At 42.4% G+C, this 23,097-nt stretch overlaps 1 protein-coding gene across 1 annotated transcript in view; it reads right to left on the reverse strand.

Annotated features, from left to right (window-relative positions):
* Window positions 1-23,097, reverse strand: part of SRPK1 (SRSF protein kinase 1) — a 56,774-nt gene that overhangs the window by 17,029 nt on the left and 16,648 nt on the right. The window contains exons 4-11 of the mRNA XM_054980584.1: window positions 13,626-13,734; window positions 11,761-11,848; window positions 10,463-10,550; window positions 9,591-9,697; window positions 8,632-8,797; window positions 5,478-5,503; window positions 3,875-4,088; window positions 1,355-1,798 (exon numbers count right to left, since the gene is read on the reverse strand). Coding sequence (XP_054836559.1) covers window positions 1,355-1,798; window positions 3,875-4,088; window positions 5,478-5,503; window positions 8,632-8,797; window positions 9,591-9,697; window positions 10,463-10,550; window positions 11,761-11,848; window positions 13,626-13,734 — 1,242 coding nt within the window. The remainder of the gene's footprint in view (window positions 1-1,354; window positions 1,799-3,874; window positions 4,089-5,477; window positions 5,504-8,631; window positions 8,798-9,590; window positions 9,698-10,462; window positions 10,551-11,760; window positions 11,849-13,625; window positions 13,735-23,097) is intronic.

A 23,097-nucleotide genomic window follows, 5' to 3' on the forward strand; every position in this document is an offset into this window, starting at 1 on the left:
CAAAATATATTAGGATTTGTCAAAATTCATTTTCGGGAACCTTTTAAGGATTTTTTCTTTGGTTTCTCAAAACAGCAGCTCCTCATGATGTGCAAGCAAGCATATTTGAAAAATAAGGGAAAACTCAGGAATTTGTAATATTTGCTTCCAGGACCATGCTACATTCAGTCAAACATCTTGCTCTCTGTATGTAGATATTTTAAATAAAGCAAGGAAGGACAGATTCGATTTTGAAGGGAAACAGAAGAATGAAGAAGCATATGCACATGATCAACAGTGCTCATAATCAAAACAGTATTTGGCTAATTAGCAACTAGATGTTTAACAGAGGAAGAGATAATGGTAGTCATTTTTACACTTCATAATCCCTCAGAGAAAATACCACATGTTGATGTCAAATTGCAAGATATACAATATCTTTTAGAAATCTGATCATCAATTAGTTTTACTGGTAGGGCACTTAGAATGAAGGACCAGAAGTTGGCCCTTATACCAAGTGGTTTGCCAATAAATTTTAAGGTTAATACCCCCATGCCTCTTACCCAGCCATCCCTTAATACCTTAAATACATAGGGGTAGGGGAAGGGAGAGACTGGAGCATGCCAGAAGACAAGACATCCTCTTACTGCTGTGATCTGGTTTGCCTGGCTCCATTCCACCTCTGCATTCCACAGACAAACAAAGTCAGACTGAGGGTTGGGTGCGCTACTGAGAGGAAATTCATCTGCCATGGCTCATTTAAGTGGAAAATCAAAGCTGGAGTAGGTTCACGTTTTTGCCTTAATTTCTCCTTCCTGCTAAGCTGCTTCAAGTCTAGATGGGCCACTCATGGGAACTTACAAGCTGCCAGCAACTGTCCCCTATATTATCTATAGCTATTTACAATGCAGGACTCCATAAAGAGAAAAGTTATCTTTGTTTACAACCTGGGATACTTGAGAAAGGGAAGCTCTTCCTTATCAATAAAGCAGTACTGTGGTTAATTAAGTCATTTTCTGCCAAATCTCTCCTCAGCCATGAACTTGCTTGGGTGGCCTTAGACAAACCAACATCATTCGATCAGCTTACATATGGGGGCGGGGGGCTGGTGATATTAACCTGCTTTATACAGATCTGAACAAGTCTGTTAATATGACATGACATTTTGGATGTCTTTCCTTCATAGGGTTGCTATAGGTCGGAGGCGACTTGACGGCACATAACACACGCGCACACACTTGTACAAATGTTGTAAGGATTATTAGATCATTTTGAACACTTGGGGAAAGTTTTACATAAATTACTGGGTGGGAATCATAATAGTCCTCAAGATTTTAAGATTATACACTTCTTACACCAAACCCACATGTGGTACCTTTGCTACTCTCTGATGTTCCATTATTCTCATTTTCATCTTCTGAAGGTATTTCTGCCCTGATTCTCTCTTGTAAGTGGCTGATCTGTTGCTCATTGAAATACTGTTCTTCACTTGAAGTTGCCTGGCATACCATTGAATCCAGAACCTCTGAAATTAAGGGTACACATGAATCTGATATTGCTTCCTGTATCCTGTTCTCTGAGCCACCATTACTTTGACCATAAGTACAGGTCTCTTCCTCCTCCTTCTCCTGCTGCTCCTGAGAGGGACCACTGCAGTCATTGGCATTATGAAGGTCCTCCTCAAATCTCACTGACACTTGGTTGTTGGAGTCTGAGAAGGTATTCATTTGCACTACACCATTGCAATTGATTTCTGTTATGCATTTTTCAACAACTCCTTCCATTAAGATAGTTTGCTCGGATACAAGTGAGATAGCATCTGGAGAGAGGGAGAGAGGAAAAAAACAGGTCAGAAAACTTAAGAGGAAGGAATTGTAGAGATGGAAAATGAATATAATACACATTTTGTTGTATATTATCTCCTTTGATATCCTATGATGTTAAGTTTGATATCCCTTGATGTTGTTTGTTTATGTGTATATATCCTTATTGACAATTAATAAAAAGTATATGATAAAGAAAGCTTAAGGGGTGAGGGAAGACGAGCCTTAAGTGGAATTCTAACCAGAACATATTTTAGCTAGTGAGGGTTGAGTGTATCAGGGCAAAGATCTTGAAAGACATTGTACTTCCCACTTTTGATGGAGTTCATCTAACCCTTGCAGACTCGGTTAAGTGCCTAGGGGTTATACTGGATCCAGTACTACTACATGAGCCCCATGGCGCAGAGTGGTAAGCTGCAGTACTGCAGTCCAAGCTCTACTCACAACCTGAGTTCGATCCCGGCAGAAGCCGGGTTCAGGTAGCCGGCTCAAGGTTGTGACTCAGCCTTTCATCCTTCCGAAGTCGGTAAAAATGAGTACCCAGGTTCCTGGGGGTAAAGTGTAGATGACTGGGGAAGGCAATGGCAAACCACCCCGTAAAAAGTCTGCCAAGAAAATGTCGTGATGCAACATCCCCCATGGGTCAGTACCTTTACCTTAGTGCTACTAATAGAAAAACAAGTTAAGGCAGCCCCAAAACTGCTTTCTACAACCTCACTCTAGTCTGGAAGATGGCTTCTTACCTTGACACGGCCAACCTGGCCACCTGGATCCATGCTATGGTAACATCAAGACTCGACTATACATAGGTCTCCCATCTAAGTTAACTAGGAGACTTCAGTTGGTGCAAAACTCTGCAGTTCGACTGTTATCAGGAGCAAGCAGGAGCATGAATATAACTCCCATCCTGCAGTCACTCCACTGGCTACCTATCAGTTACTGTGCTCAGTTCAAGATACAGGCTATCACATACAACGCTCTTCACGGCCTTGGTCAAGCATACCTACGGGACTGCCTCTCTATGTTCCTCCATGGCAGCTTCGCTCATCTGAACATGGTCTCCTGCACGTATCACCCTATGTACACGTACATTCTCTGTGGTGGCGTCTACCCTGCGGAACAGCCTGCCTGAGGAGCTCAGGAAAACCCTCACTCTACTGGCTTTCCACAAATGATGCAAAATGGAATTATTCAAAAGGGCTTTTTACTCAGATAGGACTGCAGTGTTGTAGGGAAGAGGTCTCAGATGCTTCACTAATGAGTTAGAGACCATAGACTTCACCACTATGCTGCCTTACATCCTATCTATTGCTTTAAGTATGTGCTACCTGTGCTTCAAGTACAATCCTACTGGGTAGCTCTATGTTGTCTAGTATCAGTCCTAAAATTGCTTATGCTTTGTTTCAGCATTTCTTCAACTCTGTATTGGATTCTTGCTAATGATATGTCTTTGTAAACTTGCATTTATTTACCCTATGGCACTGTTTATGAAAATATCCTTGATACTGATTGTATTAATCTAACACTATGTAATCCGCTTTGAGTCTTAATGAGAACGGCAGACTATAAATAGTACCCTGGGACTTGCAAATGTTCTTGATAACAACAACAACATTCAATTTATATACCGCCCTTCAGGACAACTTAATGCCCACTCAGAGCAGTTTACAAAGTATGCCATTATTATCCCCACAACAAAACACCCCTGTGAGGTAGGTGGGGCTGAGAGCTCCAGAGAACTGTGAGTCGCCCAAGGTCACCCAGCTGGCTTCAGGTGGAGGAGTGGGGAATCAAACCCGGCTCTCCAGATTAGAGTCCCACGCTCTTAACCACTACACCAAACTGGCTCTCTCTGATGCTTGCTGACAATGGCCTAAGCATAGGCATCCATTAAGCCTGCTGAAGAAATGATAAAATGGGGACTAGCTGGTTCTTATAATAGTGTTAAAAACAATACAAAACACTGATTTGCCATATTTTATCTTTCAGAAATATCTATTAATGTCATTAGTAAAATCTCATCAGCTTGAGAAGATGGACACCCAGTGAGCACTTGTTCTAGAGACTAATACCTGGCTTTCCTGGTAGCCCTTCATCTGGGGGGCTCTCTTTTAAGAGTAACTCAAGTGGTCTTGGAATCTCTTGCTGATCTTCAGACTCGACTTGCAGAGGGTTTCCTTCCTTCTCCATTTCCTCAATTTCTTGGATGCGTTTCTCCAGCAGCTCTGCTTGTCGTTTCTGTTTTTTTTTCAATTTCTTTTTCTTATTTTTGGACATTTTGTCAGCCTGTATGGTAATTGCAAATACTCTCAGGTATCTATCGCAATATACTGCAACAACAAATAATTCAGTGGGCTTTGTTCCAGAATTTATGAAAAAATCGTTAAATAACAGAAAATAGGTGGACCAAAAATCCACCACCACAAAAAGAGAGATTAGCCAGCAACACTTAACTACTCTTTCAAACAGGACTCAACCCTGTTGTCTTCATTCTGGTCTGGTATTTATAGTGTGTATGAACTGTACAATATGGAATACGTCAAATAAAAACTCCATGTAGTGACTGTCCAATAGACATGGACCCCATCTCATCTCTTCAAGTGCCAAATATGTCTTTTTTAAAGAGATTTTTCTGAGGACCCTCTCCTAAAATTCTATGTGAGCATTATTCAAGCTGAACACCCACACAAGAGGTGAATTTTGCCTCAGTAGCAACTTTCTCCCTCGCTGCTGAGATTAGGCTGGAGGACAGCCTAGACCCCAAAACAAATGGGAAAGTCTGTAACTGTAAATATCTTTTTATTATTTTCATTCCATGACCAACACCTCAAACTCTTAACAATAATATGGCTCCAGAATATGAGGTGTGTACATTACAGTTAGATCTTACTAACCTGTCATTCAGGCTTGTTGGGTGCCATATATCCTGGGAAATGTAATTCTGAAGATATGTTTGTATTAACCTTTTTGATTTCTGTAAACAATTAGTGCTAAGGTATATAAGGTTCTTTGATGTAATTAGTGTTTATGCATATGAGTCAGAGAGAGGCAATATGCATTTGGGCTTTATTTGAAACACAATAAAACTCATATTTCCTTGTATCACTGTGATTGGAGTCTTGGAATATATTTGGGTAAGTGGTATTAGGAAAATTTATAACTGGCAGCACAGTACTATTAAAAATGTCCCCTAACACTTTTCATAGGAGGAGGGACAGAATAAATATTGAAATATGGTTATCTCATGAGGAGAAAAAAATTGCTGCTCATCACTAGTAACAGTTGACCTAATTTTAGATAAACTAAGAACCTTTGAGCACTACAGACCAATTAACATGAATTTGTTCACATGAGCAGTGCAGACCCATGAATAAAATGTTCCTGAACTAGGTAACTAAAGATATAGTCAGCAATTAATTCCAGCCAGTGCAATGACTAGAAAATAACCTGAATAGTCTCAGTATTGCTAAAGCAATGAAATGTTGACCATTAACAGAAAGGAAGGAAACAGTATGTATACGGCAACTAAAATAAATATGCTCAGAAATTACTGTGGGGTTTCCCTCCTAGTTTTAGTAGGCAGACTTCAATATTATAGAACCGTTTTGTAATACAAAGATGATATATGCATAAATACAAAGAGTGAATCCTAAAGGGAAAAGTTACCACACTTACTGGTTTGGGCTGTGGGGCAGTACTCACTGTGAAGCAAGAGAGAAACACAATTAACATATTTATTGTCTACGTTGCAATAATGCTGTAGAACATGACAAATTCCAGGTGCCAAGTCACCATGGCATCTAGAAGTTTAATGATGTACCTGTTTTCAACAATGATTTTACTCTTTGTGATCCTCAGTAGAAGTTCAAAGCTTGTTATCATTTTCTATCTTAATATTCTGATATATTACATAAAAATGCATCTACATGAAGTTTACGTCACTTCTTTACATGCTAGCTTTATACCACTCAGTGGAGACTGATTAATTCATTTCTTAACCTGCTGCTTTCTATACAGGCTCCTAGTCAATTAAATGGAGCTTTTTAAAATTAATGATGAAATTATGAGAAGTTGGGTAGAAGTTAGATTTAAGATTAGAGATGAACTTTTTGCTGTGGTGATGACAACCAGAGTTACCCCATATTTAATGATTTAGTATTTATATACTACAATACTTTTTCATATCTTTAATATTATGAAAAACTGTGAAGAGTTTAGGATTAGGATTTGTGATAGCAATAATAAGAAAATATTGTCATTAAAATACAAAACCCTGAAAGCTAAAGGATTCTGGCTTTTAAATGTTGGGCTGGTCTCTAGAGCCAAAGAAAATTTGTCAAGGCCTGCTGCAGAAGTAGTAGATTGCCAACAATAAAACTCTGGACTACAGAATAGAAAGAAGAAATTTTCTTTATCGAACTGAGAACAAGTTTCATTTTGTTCACTGTCAAAACCCTCAAAGCAATCTGGGAGTAGACATCCAATTAAATCACATTAGGAACAAAAAAACTGTTGAACAATAATGTTGCTCTTCTCACATAAGCAGAGAGAATACATCAATGTCAGATTTTTATAAACAATGGCAATTATGTAATCAGTCTTAAGACCACTTAACTCTTCTCTTTTCAAAGGAAGAGGCATAGTTTCCCATCACAGAAAATGTGACACAGCATTGAAGTTTGTCAGTGCTTAAGAATTGATAATATTCAATCTTGATGATTCAGGATTTTGAATCTGAAGAAGTGAGCTGTGACTCACGAAAGCTCATATTCTACCCCAATTTGTGTTAAGTCTTATAGGAGCTACTGGACTCTTGCTCTTTTCTATGGCTACAGACAGACTAACACAGCTACCCATCTTGATTCAGGATTGCAGTCCTACAGCAACAATCTATATTTACATGTGCAAAGGATTTTGGAATGCTGAGCCACAGAGCTATGTTCACTACCCAGAGTCATTTAGAGGACGCTGTTCATTTGTACTGAATTCTCTTCCTTTGCATATCTAAGAGAATGATCAAGCATTATTTTAAAAGGAGGCCATATACCCAGAGATGAAACAGAGGAAAGTCTATTGCACTTTTATTCTCTTTCAGCTCTGTGCAATCTCTGATTCATGTCTTGAACAAATAAACTAGGAAAGGCCAGCTAATGGCCATTGTCTGGCCGCAGCAGGCTGCTGGGCCAGGCAGCCCGGCATTACGGTGAGCCAGGCAGCTCGGTGCCACAGTGGGCTGCTGGGCCAGGCTGCCCCGCGCTGCAGTGGACCGCCAGGCTGGGCAGCCTTGCGCTGCAGCAGGCCACTGGGCTAGGCTGCAGTGGTCCCCAAGGCGGCAGGAGAGCCCAGGGCTGCGGTGCCATGTCTTCCTGCTGCTGCACTGGTCCTTCCCAGGCCTCCAGAAGACCCAAGGCAGTGGGAAGCCCCGGCAGCACAGTGCCAGGTCTTCTTTTCACTAGGCCAGGGCTTCCCAGGCCTCTGGAACTCCGAGGCAGTAGGAAGGCCCAGTTTGCCTTTTATGTTTTAGGATTATATTGCTTATTGAAACTGACTGAGCTAGCTCACACTGTGTAATCTGCCGAGTCTCAGCAAGACAGGTGGATTATACATAAATAAATAAGAGGGGTAAGGGAGCAACTGTTTTATTCTTTGTTCGTTTTCCAGTTATAGCTAGCATGGAATTTGCCTTCCAGATCTTGGCATCATGGGCTCCGGTTGCCACGTGCCCGCTCGACCCTCATCTCCCTACTCTTGGGTGCCTGGGCAGGGTGGAAGCACAAGGGTACTAGGACCTTACCCCGGCCTACAGCAGGGACCCATTGTCTGGCCATCCTGGTGGCTGGTGCTAGGGCCCAGGGATGGCGGCCAAGCACTTCCATTTTCTCAACGGCCGTCAGTGCTGTGCAGCTTGCGGTGGGCTGCCTCCTTCCCTGGGTGGCGGGCTGCGCAGTGGGGCAGTGCCTGGGCAGCTGCCCAGCTCTGCCTTCCCCAGCCAGGTGCCACTGACCTTGCAGAATGGGGCCACCGCTGCAACTGCTGCTGGTCATGTTCCTTTATACAGCCAGCGGTGCGGCACAGAGCTGCACTGAGAGCTGGTAGGTGCTGGTGGCCTGTGGCTTCACCCTCGCCTCGCTCCCACCTGGTCTCATTTTGGATGAGCCACATGCAGGCATGCTCAGAGCAAACTTTCTGGGGTAGCAGGCTGCGGCTCAACTGCCAGGAGTCCCTGGGAGGGATGGCCCTCCGTAGGCCTGTTTGGGAGGCTGCTTTTCCAGGCTTATCCTGGTGCAGGTACACTGTTGCCAATGAGTCACTGTGCCTGCACCAGGAAAAATGTGAGTCGTCGGCAACATGGTTTGCCTTTTATATATTAGGATAAGCTTTTCTGGGCAATGTTCACTTTGTCAGATACATGGAGCATTAACCTCAGCTGGTGTCAGTTGGCAATTAAGGATAACACTTCATACATCTGGAACGGTGGGCTCTGGCCCACAAAAGCTGATGCCACAATAAATTTATTAAGCCTATGCAAAGTATATTCAAAGATTCACCTCATTACAAAGGCCTCCTTAGAAGGTGGTCCTAGAAATATTTTCATGGAAAATGCTTAGCATTTCTAATCCGATTTTCATCACTTGAACTGAGAGCTACAGGACTATATAAACATACATCAAGTAATTTATGTTCTGCTCATGACCTCCTTAAGGAAACATATAGTTAGCATTAAAAACATGTTATTTAGTCGTCAGAAAAACTCATACTGATACAGGCAGTTTGCACTCATTATATCCTAACTAATTACTTTGGGAAAATCTGAAGGGGAAAAAAGCACCTGCAGAGCCAGAAGGAGGGGGGGCTCCAGATCTTTGCCACTCTGTTGCCTCTGCAGCCAGTCTACGGATGTACCGGTCATTTACACACAGCAAGATGTTTTCTGGTTTAATATCAGTATGGATAATCCTACACTTTGTGTGTAAATAATCCAGTCCCTGCAAAACCTGCAAAGAGCAAAAAACAAAGAAAACCTGCATTTAGGTGATCTGAAAATTCACCTAAATACTTAAATGTACCAGAATTGTTATGTGCGTGTCACCATGGTCCTCAACTGAAAGACACTGATCAACTCATGTCTCATACTACAGAAGCTATAATGAAAGGGTCCCCTTCCATTTAATCGTCAACCTACTGCTGTTTAAGCAATGATTCCCATTCCATTTAATGCTTTCTTTACTCTACCTGAGCTCTCTCACCACCTTATCCCCCAACTTTTTTTCTTTTCTTTAGTAACCTCCAACTTACATCCCCATTCAGCTACGTGTGGAAATGGTCCTGGTTTAGTCACCCACTTTCAATCACTCAACAACCCTATGAAGATGGTTAGGATAAAATGGGGAGAGAACGTAGTATACTGTCCTGAGCTCCTTAGAGGAAAAGCAGGATAAAGATGCAAAAGACAGACGATATAATACATGAACATGGCTCAAATTGATGTTCGGCAAAGGAAATTTTATCTTCCTTCTTGGAATCCCAGATAAGTAGGTTGACAACCCTTCTTCTAAACAGATGAACACAGTGAAAATTACGTCTACTCAATCTGGTGATATGGACTAACTACTAAGAGATAAAGCATCTCCAGCTGCACAACGAAACATCAAACTCTAAACAACGGAGCAAGAGTATCAAAGCACAAAGCCAAATGTTTATTTGTCTGTCTCAAGTAGCTTCTTACATTTGACAGTAAGTTTTGTCATAATTAACCCTAAATATAATCAGATAGTAAGAGAAACATGCCTGATGAATTATTCTTTTAACGCAGACCAGTGGAAGCCCCTGATAATTTGATTTGATTATCCATTTCAGAAGATGGTGCCCTAAAACTTCAAACACCATACAAATATCTGTAATTGAGTCAAGGTTGAACTTTCTATGATACTTAAAATCTAAGAGTTTACTCAAAATACAGCCCTTCTAAAATAAAACTGCATTTCCCTTTATATTTTCCTTCTTTCCCCAGACTTTCTGCATGTAGATTTCTGTAGCCCAATTAATGCCAATGTGTAACAGCATTACATCAGGCAAGTACATATATCCCATATATTAATAGCGCTGTCCACTTCCACCAGAAAGCCCTACCCACACTGTGATAAGGGAGATATCACATGGCAGAACAAAAGCATAACTCAGATCAAAACCACGTCAGCCTAGCTTAGGATAAATCAAACAAAACACCATTTCCCCCACAAATCTCTAGCCACCCACAAGTAAATAGTTAAAACAAACTGAAACATACAACAACATACTGTGGTAAACTATACTTCATATAGGACAGGAATCTTTCATTGTACTGTGATTTATGTTTTAGCTCAGAAATTTACTAAATGTTATGTTTAGATGGAAGATCACAGTGCCAAATACATTAAATGAAGGACCAATAATCCTTCTAACCACCATCCCCAAGAACAACAAGACGGACATCGGACACAACAGCAAAGCTATGAACAATCAAAGTCCCAAAGGGACTGTCAGGTTTTATTACAGATTTGTTGGGGATCATAAATAGACTACAGGGACAATTTTTGTCGCCCACTACAATTACACTATCAGCTGTATATGTTTTTATCCTTAAAAGCTCTGCCTTTGCGCCTGTTCTCCAAAAAGGATACGAGAACCATTCACTCCTGAGATTTTGAAGTCATCTAATAGCTGAACTACCCTCTCCCTGTTTGGGTCATCTGGGTCAGTGTTCCGAACCTTTGTAGAAGGAAAAAAAAAGAATAAAACATCACAAGGAATTGTTTAATGCAGATTGTTACACCCCTGTAAGATACTGTATTTCTGAGATACTTGCCAGATTGTCATTCTACAATCTATTTTAAGAAACTTCAGAATCAAATAGAGACTACTGCCCAGTAATCAGATTCATGGGTTCAAAATAATCGAGCTTTATTAGATGAAAAGTATCTTTTCATTCATTCTTACACTCAAACTATAATGCATCAGGAGCTACACTAATGCTGATGTGGCTCATTCACCTGTGTTTTCCTGCCTCAGGATCTTTATCAAAATGCTTTAAAATATATTATCAGATATATCAGACTAAGGTCTCCAAATAAGCTAATGTGATAACAAGACACCCATGGCTAGCGATCTGCAAAGCAAGACCAAATCTTAAAGTAACTGCCTACTTTCAAAGATTACAGTAGGCTGCCATCTCTAAATATACTCTGGAAACTAAGTCTTGAAATTTACCCATTGTAAATTAACACCCATAAAATATCTAATATCAACAGTTCTACACACAGTACCTCTCCCCTTCATACCCATCACGGAACAACAGATTTGACAGAGCCATGAGCCACTGTTTGATGTTTTTAAGGGACATACAGTGTAAAGCGGGGGGGGGGGGGAGTCCAGCCCAAGTCATTTGGACTGGCCTGTGGAGAGCAGCAGAGCTGCGGGTGAACCCCCCCCCACTCCCACCCTTCTCCCCCGCTCCCACTTACCCACTTGGCAGGGGGCACACTCCCGCACTGCAAGAGCAGGTGGCAGCGGCGGTGAAAGCAGGCCGCTCTTGCTGCCGCGGCCTGCTGTTGCCAGCGCTGCCCGCTGCCACCGCCAAGAGCAACCCGCAGCGCTAGTGAAAACGACCTGTGCCACCACAGTGAGAGCAAGTGGCGGTGGCAGCAGGGGGCACTGGCGCTGCCGTCACAAACGGGCCGCAGAGGTGGCGGCAGGGAGAAAGGGGACACAAGTGCCCTTTCTTCCGCATGTGTAACGGTGCTCCCGGAAGTGACGTCTTCACGCACGCTGCATGATGACATCATTTCCGGGAGCGCCGTCACGCATGCGGGAGAAAGGGCCCTTCCCGCATGAGACAACATAAAGTTGGCCCTCAGTGGGAAAAAGGTTCCCCACCTCTGGTGTAAAGCTACATCATAACCATCTGCCGGTGTATACTCACAGATTTCAGCAGCTTTATTTCATCCAGTGCTGTTTCTGTATAGTGTTCAGCACTTTTTACAACTTTCATTGCCACAAACCTCTTCCCCCTAAAAGGACACAAATTTCAGTGGGAAAAAGTTCCTGTAGGAACAGGACACGTACTCACAGCTAAATGCTCGGGATCATTTCCCCCCAAAAATAGAACAGGTTCTAGATTTCCCCTGAACAAAGTAATTGTTTGCAGGGTCTGTGCAAAAATAAACTAAAAGAAACTGTATGCATCGATATGAGAAATCTCTACTTAATCTCTACTTAAAATGACATAGTGCAAAGCTTATCAGGCCCTGAATTCTTTTCATCATTTTGGGGGGGGGGGTCAGAAAGTATTGATTCGCCCAACTTGTATCGGTTTAAGAAGGATGCTGAGCAAACTGGGCAATGTATGTAATGACAAGGCCTTAAACATCAGTTTTGCATAGACCAAAGTAAATGGTATTTGAGAAGAGACCCTGACGATTTAAATGGTCAACAGACGGCAATCCCATTAAACAATGCACAACCTTTAAGTATCATGGGGTGACTTTTAGTGAAACCCTCTCATGAAAAGCTCACATGGCCATAACAAAAGCCTTGGTTTTGAAAACGACTGGGGCCATCTTTTAAGTTTTACACTTTGAAAGGAGGATTTTTAGTTGAGCTTGCCTTGAAACTATTCCAGCTTCTGGATGGTGCAGAGATCTGTGACTGGAATGAACGTCTGACCTTAAACCTGGAATCAATTGAAAAACCTCTTTTTAAAGAGGATTCTAGCTTTGCCTCATGGCACTCCAACAGCTTTAGGGCAGGCTGAACTTGGGTTACCTTCTATCAGAGTCTGTTTGCACTTTGTCTTATTCAGTTTCTGGAGAAAGCAAAGGAATCTCTCTCTGAGTCTGCTCTTAAGGCGGACTCAGACTGCTGCATTCAGATGCCATTTGCTCCTCTGGCACACACTGCTGCATTCAGATGCCATTTGCTCCTCTGGCATTAACAATATTCTCCCTGGTGGATGCGTTTTAGGGTGTCCCCTTGCCTGATCTCAATACACGAGACTGGATCTTTAAGATGTATGCTGCATTGGACAGAACAACTCTCTGTTCCAAATTTTCTCCCTGGTTCTAGTTGTTCAAGAGGGACTATACAGAGCCTCTTATTTAATCAAAATCTCCTTTCCTAGTCTTAGAATGGCTTTAACGTCTCTGAGGTTTTAAACCATGCCCTCAGCCATTCTAGGCAGTCATTACACACAAATACCAATTGATGACTGATTCTGTATTTGTGGAGCTTCAGTCCCCAAAGACCTTCCCCATTATCTTTTGTTCTGCCCTTTGTATACAGAGCCCAGAATAAATTTCTTGGGAAAATCTTTAAAAACATTGATTCTCTTGGTGGAAAAATTAACCCTCCTCCTTTCTGACCTGGACCTACACATCTCTTATAGAACAGCACAGTTTGCCCTGGCAGCTAAGAAAATGAGGGCTTGTGTTTTGCTCAATGGTATAACGAGGGCTTGCACTGTGCTTATGTATAACGAAGGTGCTTATGTGTTTTAAGTAATTTATATGTTTTAAACATCATAGTTTGTTTGGTGTTTATGTTTTGCTTATGTGTTTTACTTAGTTATATTTGCTTAATTGTGATGGCATTTGCCACACGTAATAAATATTCTGGGGAAAAAAGGGAAATATGAATAAAATTGCAGTTTACAACTTGAACAATATCACCATCATTCTATTTATAAAAGGCATTAAATGAGAACTTTAAACACAGCAAACATTTTCTGAGGGGGAAAAAACCCTTGTGCTGATGATCTCTAACAATATCCTGAACAAATAGGAGACTTACTGGATGTCCCAAGATAACCATACTGTAGAGAAGTGTCCCCACCCCAGCTTCCGGATCACATGGTATCTTCCATTGAACAGATCTCCTATTTTTACAAGATGGTAACCTCCTGGGAACAGAAAGAAGTTATCAGGTTAGGGAACAGTATGTGTATACTGATGGATATAGGTATGCCCACATACTCAAGCCAGCTATCTATACACTGCTACTGGCAGAATCATAATGTCTTTATTCTGGGTATTGTGCAAAGAAACCCAAATAACTTTCTAAATAATAAAAGTAATCCCAGAACAGATTAACTAGTATATTTCTTTTATCAACTTCTGCAGAATAAACAGCCCCACAGTTACAGTATAACACTCTTCTCTGCAGACTGGCTGTAGAAATGACAAACAGACCAATATGACTATCTGCATGTTGGAACTGTTTCTTCTGGAAATTCTCTTGTCTGTTGACTGTATTGATAAAAATATTGTATAGGACAATAAGTATAACTGGAAAAATTTGCAAGTTTAAGAAACGTAACTGCTATATTAGCTAAAAAGCATCCTTGGGGAAAAATGAATAACGCTAACTGATCTCTGGCTAGTAACAAGACAAATCTGTAGGTAATCAAACTGTCCTGTCTCCTTAATGGAAGCAAAGCAACTGTGAGATAAACTTTATCTGTAAAGCATGCACTATTAGCTGGAAGATGTTGGTCTGCAAAGCCCAGTCAAACTGTTTAGAGGACCAGGAGCCCATTCTGCAAGGTTCTTCACAACATGCTATGAAATGCTGAGCTCATGAAACAACAGAGCTACTTCTGATAAAGGGCATGTTTTTTAAAAACATGGCTTTAACTACTCTGTACTTTCTAACAAGAACTACCTTAGCCATCAAAAAATGAAGATTTGATGGACTGTTTAGTATTATCTGCAGAAGTTGAAATATGTACAATTTGTAAACAACATATGGAGCTTGTATACATAACTGACATTGCCTTCATTAACAAAACCAACACCAAGGCATGCAAAGGAGTAGCAAACATTCAACCCCACCTTTTGTTCTAAGAGCTTGGTTGATATTCAGAGAAAATATGATACCCCAAATAAAAACAGACATGGTGGGATGGACTGTGGGGAATCGAGTTCTGAAGTACACTGCCTTTGAACTACTGACGTGACCTCCCTGGCAGTAAAAGCTATGACACATATCTGTGCAGTCCTATTAAAAAAAAGTGTTCAGAAGAAATTTTTTGGGGCATTCTGGCTATATTATCATACTGCTGTTGTGGTGAGATGCCACCACCATGATCATTCACCCGCAGATGGAAACTGCTTCACATACATGTACGTTTGGGCCCATACAACTGGGCATGATAGCTACATTTATACTGCAAAGGTAATGTGAAGCCTCAGAGATAAGGTAATGTGAGGCCATCCTTACTAGCTCCCAATCTAAAAATCTGCCACTATATATAGAGTATGGCAATTCTGATCCTTATGGCAAGTAGCTGACTAGTAGTTAGACTCTATCTCACTAGAAAACAATCAACACTCCCTTATTATAAGGAAACAGCTATAATTTATTTGCAACAAAAGAAGCACCAATGCATGTATTCTCCACACAGGTGTGTTGGCAAACCACCATAGTTAAGCCACAAGTACCAAACCACCTCTAGCTCTCCTGTCCCAAATGGGGTGCAGGGGTGTATATGAAGATGCACATTGGTCCCGAGACTGAAGTACACAATTTGTTCTGCTGTTTTGTAACTAGGGGTAAAGACATTTTCAGTAAGATAAAGGTTCACCAGGAAAAGGGCTTTTGCTACTCTACCTGCTCCACAAAGAACATTAGTTCCCATGCCATTCAGATCTTCCAGTTAACTCACCACAAATAAACAATAAATTCAGAAGTGCTTCAAAAGGGCAGAATCCCCCAGAAACTGAATTTGCTTTGTGTTTGCTTCAGCCAGTTAGAAAGGAACACTGTGATAAAGGACTATTGTCCCTACAGAAAATTAGAAAATGTCTTAGCGGCACTAAGCAGCTTTCTGTTCAACAACTTATGACTCAACATTTATGCTTCAAATGATTTTGGCATTTTCAGAATCACCTGGAACTTACTGTTCATACAAATTAATTTCTTCTCTCTTCTGTGTAAAAATATCCATACAAATATGATGAGCACCTCACCAACACAACAACATTACATACTAATCAGAACTGCTTTCAAAGGTCAAATTTTCCTTGCTATACAATCAAGAGCACATCTTGAGTGTATGCATGCATGTGTCCACACCCATACTACTACTTCTGAAATGCATGTCTAGAAAGTGGACCATTAAGTTTCATGATCTTGGGGTAACACATCCATTTTGTCCACTTTCTCGGACCTGTGTAAGTTAGACCTATGCACAACTATTTCATTTATTTAAATTTTAGTTACTGAATACTTTCTTTATAAGCTTTCCTCTCTGCTAGATAACTGGGACCCAAGCAGGTGATAACAATAAAATAAGCACAGCATAATATAACTCTAATAACAGAATGGAAACAACCAGCAGAAAAAATCTTTAAAATGTAGTGGAGACCATTGTCTTTCAAGATACCCACAAAGCAAATGTCTTGAAAAATCAAAGGCTCTTTTACAAGCCCTTTGAAAATGCAACAGAGTTGTAGGTCTGGGTGAGGCTACTCAACAACACAGCAGCCATTAAAAAGTCTTAACAGACAGAAGCAGAATGCGCCCTCAGAGGTTAGAACCACCATATGGCACTGCTGTGCAATACTGTACTGTTTGCACTTAGACTCCCTTTTTAAAGCAGGTGTACCACAGATTTCTCTCTCACACTAATGTCACTGCACCTTTGGTTCTAATTTGTACAGCTATGGCAGATAAAGGGTGACAACTTTCAAAATATAGAAAAAAGCATGTAACATCTTTAAGATGATACATGAAAAAGTTAACAGCAATTTTAATATAACTGGGAAATTGTATTTCATTATGCCCCACAGTGTATTCACAATATGTATTTATACATAAAGTGACAGGCTTGTTTAATATTTATACTTTTCTTCTTCCAAAAAGAAAGAAAATTATTCCATTCAAAGAAGTTTGATATTTCAATCAAGGAAATTATTGGCATTTGTAAACTGCCATCCTCTCCCCCCCCCCATAGTTTACAAACCAGGAACCGAGCCTGGGAGTGTGCCCCCTTCTCCACAATGAATTCCTATTCTCCTGTAAGGAAACTGTCAGCCCAAAAACAACCCTTTGGTGAAAATGGCTGGACTTAGGTTCAGAAAAGTAACTGTTGTCAGGTTGTGGCCTAGCTCAGGTAAGTGGTTGCTGGGCTGATTAATAACACCTGTGGAGTAGTCTCTGTGTTCCCCAGAGATTCGACCTTGGGAGACTGTTCTCACAGAGGCCCTATGTTCACTACCTAGATTTTCACACAGCTTAAACACTAATTAACAGCTCAGTCCTGATTGGCTCTTGAGTTCCCAGGTGATGCACTGAGTATCCCGAAAAAGATGGCTTCTTAGCTCACCCAGTTCTCTAATTAGCTTTCTTCAATCAAGCTCTGACCATGATGCAAGTATGCCAGAGAGAACCTAAAAGCTGCATGTTATTCATCACCTCAGCATGTCCCTATGTCAAACCAAGCTAGGCATGGGAGAGGGTTCGCATTCTAATGGACGCGTGAGATTAGCACTAATGGATGCCAAACAGAGATGCTTAGGTAGCTAGCTCTCAGGTTTTAAATAGGCAGATTTTATTATGCAGCAACAGTAAGATGTTCATGTTTTAACATCAGTTGCCTGTGTAAGAATGCTTTATGCTTTATGCAAACACTCCTTAAGCCAATGAACTCAACTTTTACTTAAGATGAGTCTGGAATTCATGACTTGGGCATGGGTACACCCAATGAACTTGGAGATTGGAAAGCCAAGGCCTTTGGGAAAGGAAGAGCTTTCAGTCTCACAACAAAAGGGAATGCATCCCACCTGCCTGATTGCAGAAGTGGTTGTGTTCAGTGCCCAGAATTAGGAGGAGGAGAGGCAGCATTCCCAATATTCCCCTCTGCAACAGTTGGTAAAAATTCCACCTTTTAAGGTGGATAATCCTGTAAAGGCTAAAATGGCTTTTTCTATGGCAGTGGGTGCTCTGGAACCCTCATTCCACACTTGCTAGGGAGCCCTTATGAGAAACTGCTTGGTTTAGCTTTAGATAAATGGAAAGGCTCTTATTCCATCATGCTTTTAGCTTTCCATGTTTTATTTCCTGTTATTTCAGGGGGCCCCAATCTATGGCCCATGGACTGCATACGGCCCCTGAGCTCTTTCTGTGCAGCCCTCCAACCTGCTTGTTTGCGGCTATCACCCTCAAGGCATTTTCCCTCAGACCCACATTATTCTTCCTGCCTCAAGAGGCACCACCTACTGCTGTTCTTCCTGCCCCTGTCTTACAAAAAATGCAATAGCAACATTGTTTCTTCTGGTCTCCATGGTTTCCTCTGTCAGCCCCCTCTTGGACTTATCCTCCATACTAACATTTTGGCCATTCTGGGTGTTTTCCTAGCGAGCAAAACTCAGGTAACTGCACCACTCAGCTTTTTCACTCTCTCTCTCCTTGCATTACCATGTTGAAGGCTATATGTGTGTGTAAGGGAGATAAAGCAGCTGTATGAATGGGTTCAAGAGATGTCTTTTGCAAAAAAAGGCAGGTGTTTTGCATACTGAACATTTCTAGAGGCTCCACCCATCAAGGCTCCTCTAAGTAGCTTCCAAGGTTACTGATGAGGTTGCTGCTGTAGGGAAAAGTATTCTTCCTTCCTCAACAAGAGCTGGTTGCTCTGACCTTTTGCCTTGCTTGCTTCTGCCTCTCCTCCCCCACCCACTCCAGCTAGTAGTACTCTCATGCGTCTGTGATCGCAGGAGCTGGTGAGAGCCAATGAATGGTAGGCCATTCACTGATGATGAATTTGTTAAAAAGTGCAAGGTTAAAGTAATGGAGGAAATGTGCCCTGATAAGGTATCTTGTGTTAGCCCTGTCAGTTTATCTGCATCTACAATCACCAGTCATGCTGAAGAACTAGGAGCAGAACTGCATATGTCATTGATTGTCAAGACAAAAAGTTTGATTTTTTTCCCCTATGGCATTTGATGAGAGCAATAACATTATAGACTCTGCTCAATTACTAATACTTATTTGGTGGATAGACTCCAACTTCAGAATTACAGAGAACTGTGTGCACTGCAGAGTGTGAAAGGCACTACAGCTGCAGAAAACATATTCTTGAAGGTGTGTGAATCAGTAGAAAATCTTGGTTTGAGTTGGATAAACTGAAAAGCATCACAACTGATGGTGGAAAAATATGGTGGGAAGTAAAACTGGAGTAGTTGCAAGAATCAATGAAGAGAGACTGAAATTAAATGGTACACTTTGCATGCAATTTCACTGCATCATCCATCAGGAAGCCTTGTATAGGAAGATTCTTCAGTGGGAAAATGTGGTAAGTATTGTTGTATCTAGCATTAATTCCATCAGGAACCATGGCTTTACTCATTGTCAGTTTCAAAATTTTCTCTCATAGATGCAGAATATTGAGATGCATAGTACCATGCAGAAATCAGGTGGCTTAGCAGAGGCAAAGTCTTCAAACATTTTTTCAGTCTTCGTTCATGGAAGTTGATGCCTTTCTCAAGGAGAAAAGAAGCATCTGAACACACTGACTCTAAGGTTGCATGGAAAAGGAAAGCTTGTGTGTAACATGTATTCTGAACTGAAAGCTTTTGAAGCAAAACGAAACATTTTTGTGAAGCAAGTTAGTGGAATTCCAGAACAGATTCACTGATTGCCGTAAGCACAGAAAGGAAATAAGAATGTTTCAAAATCCATTTGAAGTAGCACCAGAAGATGCAAATAATTATCTTCAGATGGAAATAATTGATTTGCAGGTCAGTGATCATCTCTGAGACATTTACTGTCAGATTTTGCACTGTGGTCATAGGAGCCTGAGGGTTGGGTGCCCTCCAGGGTTGCTCCTAAGGTGGCTGGACCTCTCTAGGGCTGGTCTTAGAATGGGGGAGGAGGGGGTTACAACACCCGTGCTCCCTCTCTCCCTCCTGGCTGAGTAGCTGCCTTTTCGCTCTCCCTCCCTCCTCTCTCTCTCTTGGCTGCTCCTCAGCCGACTTTCTCCCAGACCTGCCGCTCGGTCCCCCTTTATAGGAGTTCCCTGTTCTATGGACTGCCCCTCCCTCAAGCTCTGACCCATGCTTCCCCCCCACCCCGCAGCACCAGACAGGCACAGGGGCAACCCTGTACCTGGGGATGGGACGTCCCTGCTCCCCTTCCCCTCTCCCCGCCAATGGGAAGGACACTGCAGGGTAGAGCTGGCTGGGCTCCACCAGATGCCAAGAGAGCGTCCTCTTCCCCTCCTCGCCATTCCTGCCCTTCTGCGGTGTCAGACGCCTCTCTTGCTCTCCTGCTGGGGCCCTTGGATCTGGTGTGGGGAGGACGGCTGCTTGCTCCCCGGGGCCTCTGGCAGCGGGGGCATCGACTCAGGCTGAAGGGGGCTTCCATCTGCCGGCACGGCTGCTGGCACTGGCTCTAAAGCTCCGGGGCTCATCTCTGCCACTGCTGCCACCGCCGCGCCTCATCCCAGCCCTGTAGCTCCATTGTCGGTGGGTGCAGCTGCTGCTGGTGTTCCTCCATGCCCAACAGGGCCTCTGTTGCTGCTGCAGCTGGTGCCATCTCCCTCCGCACACTGGGGCTCCTGCAGACCATGGGGCTCGCCTCCTTTGCTCCTGGTGACGATGGGGTTAAGTCCCGGAGGAGGAGAGGGCTGCCTCTGACCTCCGGACATTTACAAAGAAAAGAGACTGTCATATTTCTTTTGTGGTCTGCCTGAAATATTTATCAACCTAAAGAAATCTTCTGCAGGCATGTTTGCAGTCTTTGGCACCACATACATATGTGAACAAACTTCCCAAGATGAAAACTGTGAAATCAAACAGTAGATCAAGACTTAAAGATGAGCATTTACATGACATTTTAAGGGTGTCTGCCATAAACCTTGACTTAGAAGGGTTCAACTCTGGTTAGGACTGCGTTTTAAGTGTAATAGACAGCTGAGTTCTAAACACAGGGAATTAGAGCAATCCTAAAGCTATTCTGTCAACTGCTTAGGATGGCAACTAAACCCTTACGTCATCATAATTAAGATTTGCTGGCCTAGCACGCTGCTGGATCTAAGCTGGTCCAAATATGGTAGCAATGCAACTATGGAAGTAAAAAACTGGCAGTGATGGGTATTTATCAGGGGAGTAGTGGGACTCAGTGATTTGCCCTAGCGCCAGCATAATTTTATACTTCAGAATTCACAGAGAATAAAAGAAATCTTCCCACCAACTTCTATAACACCTCAAAGTCATGGCACAGTTTAGGATATTAACCAAGTCCACAGCCAATCCACCAACCAAGGATAGAACAATGTTTTCCTGACAGCATCATGCTAACCGCCCCCCCATGACATTACCTCATCCTTAAACAACAACAGAAATGGCACCAAAAGTGTTTTTAAAATTCCAAAAATAACTAACTAGTTTATTTACTTTAGAAGGGGACGGTCAGGTGAAATCAAGGGCTGAAGATTTCTGAGGTTATTCAGTATCTCTCTCTTTATCAATCTGCGGTACAATCAGACACAAGCTTCAGTTCTTGTTCTTCACACATACTTAAAGGCTTCTGTTTTGAGGCTTTGGTTCCCTTGTATTTCCCCAAGCACTCTAATATATGTTCTTTTAGTATTCTTTTTCTCTTCTGGAGTTAGGAATCCCGGTACCCACTTTCTAGTACCCCAGTCCCCTTCTCTTTATGCACCAGTGCTTTCCTTCAATTGCTTACTGAATTTGAAGGTCTCCATAAGCAGTTTCCAACCACGCCCAATCAGGGATCACTCTCCAGAGCTACCTCCCTGCTTGACTGGGTACGGAAATCTCCTCTCCTTAGATCTATCCCCTTTCTTTGGCCTGATTGGGAGTCTGCACCTACTTCCCACACTTCCTTGCCAACTTTCCCCAGTTCTCCTGCCAATGTTAAAACTGCTCTCTGTTAGGACTCTGTTTCCCCCAACTCTTCACACTCAATCTCTCTCTCTCTGCTAGGACTGAAAAAAGACTCTTCTCTTTCCAGCTAATGCTACCCAATCAGATGCCTTGGAGTAGCCTGTCACTCAAAGCTCTCTGTGCCTGTGAGGGATTAACCCTTAATAGTCCTGTAGTTGAGTGTACAGCACTTCCAGGTTTTTTAAAAAGTGCAGTCATCACATCCCTGCATGCCCAGAACCCTTACAAGTGGTCCACTTAAGGATACAAACCCAAATGCTCTATTCTTTCAACTGGGGGTGCAAGGACAATCCTCCCCACACAACAACAAAACCACAAAGGGGGGGGGTCTTACCCTCAAAACCTGACTGCTGCAGAAGTCTCCAAATACACCATTGCAACATGTACCTATTCTGTATTGGCTCAAAACTCTTGCTCGTTCAATGGTTGCTAGCATAATCTTCTACACAGGGAGCATAAGATAGGCATATACAGTGTAGAAGTGGAGGCGGGAGAGAAAGTACTTTGGAGATATGCTGACAGAACATTATGATGTTGGTGCAATGCCTCAACAGTGTTAACTCATCACGTAAGTGGAGGAAGCAGGGAACACAGCCACATTTCTGAGTGACTATCAGTCACTTCAACTATCAATATTGCTAGCTAACACTTCTGAAGACTTTTGCCCTGCCTGCAGGAATGTAGCTCCTGCAGGAATGTAGAGCAGTTCTAACAGAAACTGTTAAATCAAATCCTTAGAAACGATTGTATTTGCCCATCATGTCCCCCAACAGGTGAATCCTGAAGTGTGTGGGCTTCCAATGGGGAAGGGAGAGAGGAATCAAGGAGCACATAGGTGAAGTAGCTCTCCCAAATGTATAGCCTGCACCACATGCAGAAGGTTTGACTCCATCTGCTGTTTCTTACTACTGTTAAGCATTGTTCATTCTTGTATTTGTCTCTGTCTCTCGCCAAACAGCTCTCCAACGGGAGTAAAAGCCAGGACGGACCCCCTCCAGTGCAGCGTCAGCAACCTGTTGAGACTTTAGCACAACCCACAGTTGCAGTGATTCAACTGTATATTGCTGTGGAGACCCCACTGCTCTTGTTCTAGCCTGGGTCCTGAACTGTTGCAAGCAAGCTTAACAGACAACTGTTCAACCACCACACCTGCAGCTGTTATGGGCTTGCAGAAACAGGAATGACTGGTGTCTGTGATTCTGCTTTCTGTCAATGCAGCTTTCAAAGCAGCAAGAGTCTTGCTAGACCAAGATAACTAGCAACCGTATTTACTGAGCAGCCACCAGACCCTCCATTCCTAATGCTGCTCAAGAAATGTGAGACCTCTGCCCACCACCTCAGCTGTCTGCAACACGGAA

The sequence above is a fragment of the Eublepharis macularius genome, chromosome 5 (genome assembly GCF_028583425.1).
Source record: "Eublepharis macularius isolate TG4126 chromosome 5, MPM_Emac_v1.0, whole genome shotgun sequence".
Lineage (NCBI taxonomy): Eukaryota > Metazoa > Chordata > Lepidosauria > Squamata > Eublepharidae > Eublepharis > Eublepharis macularius.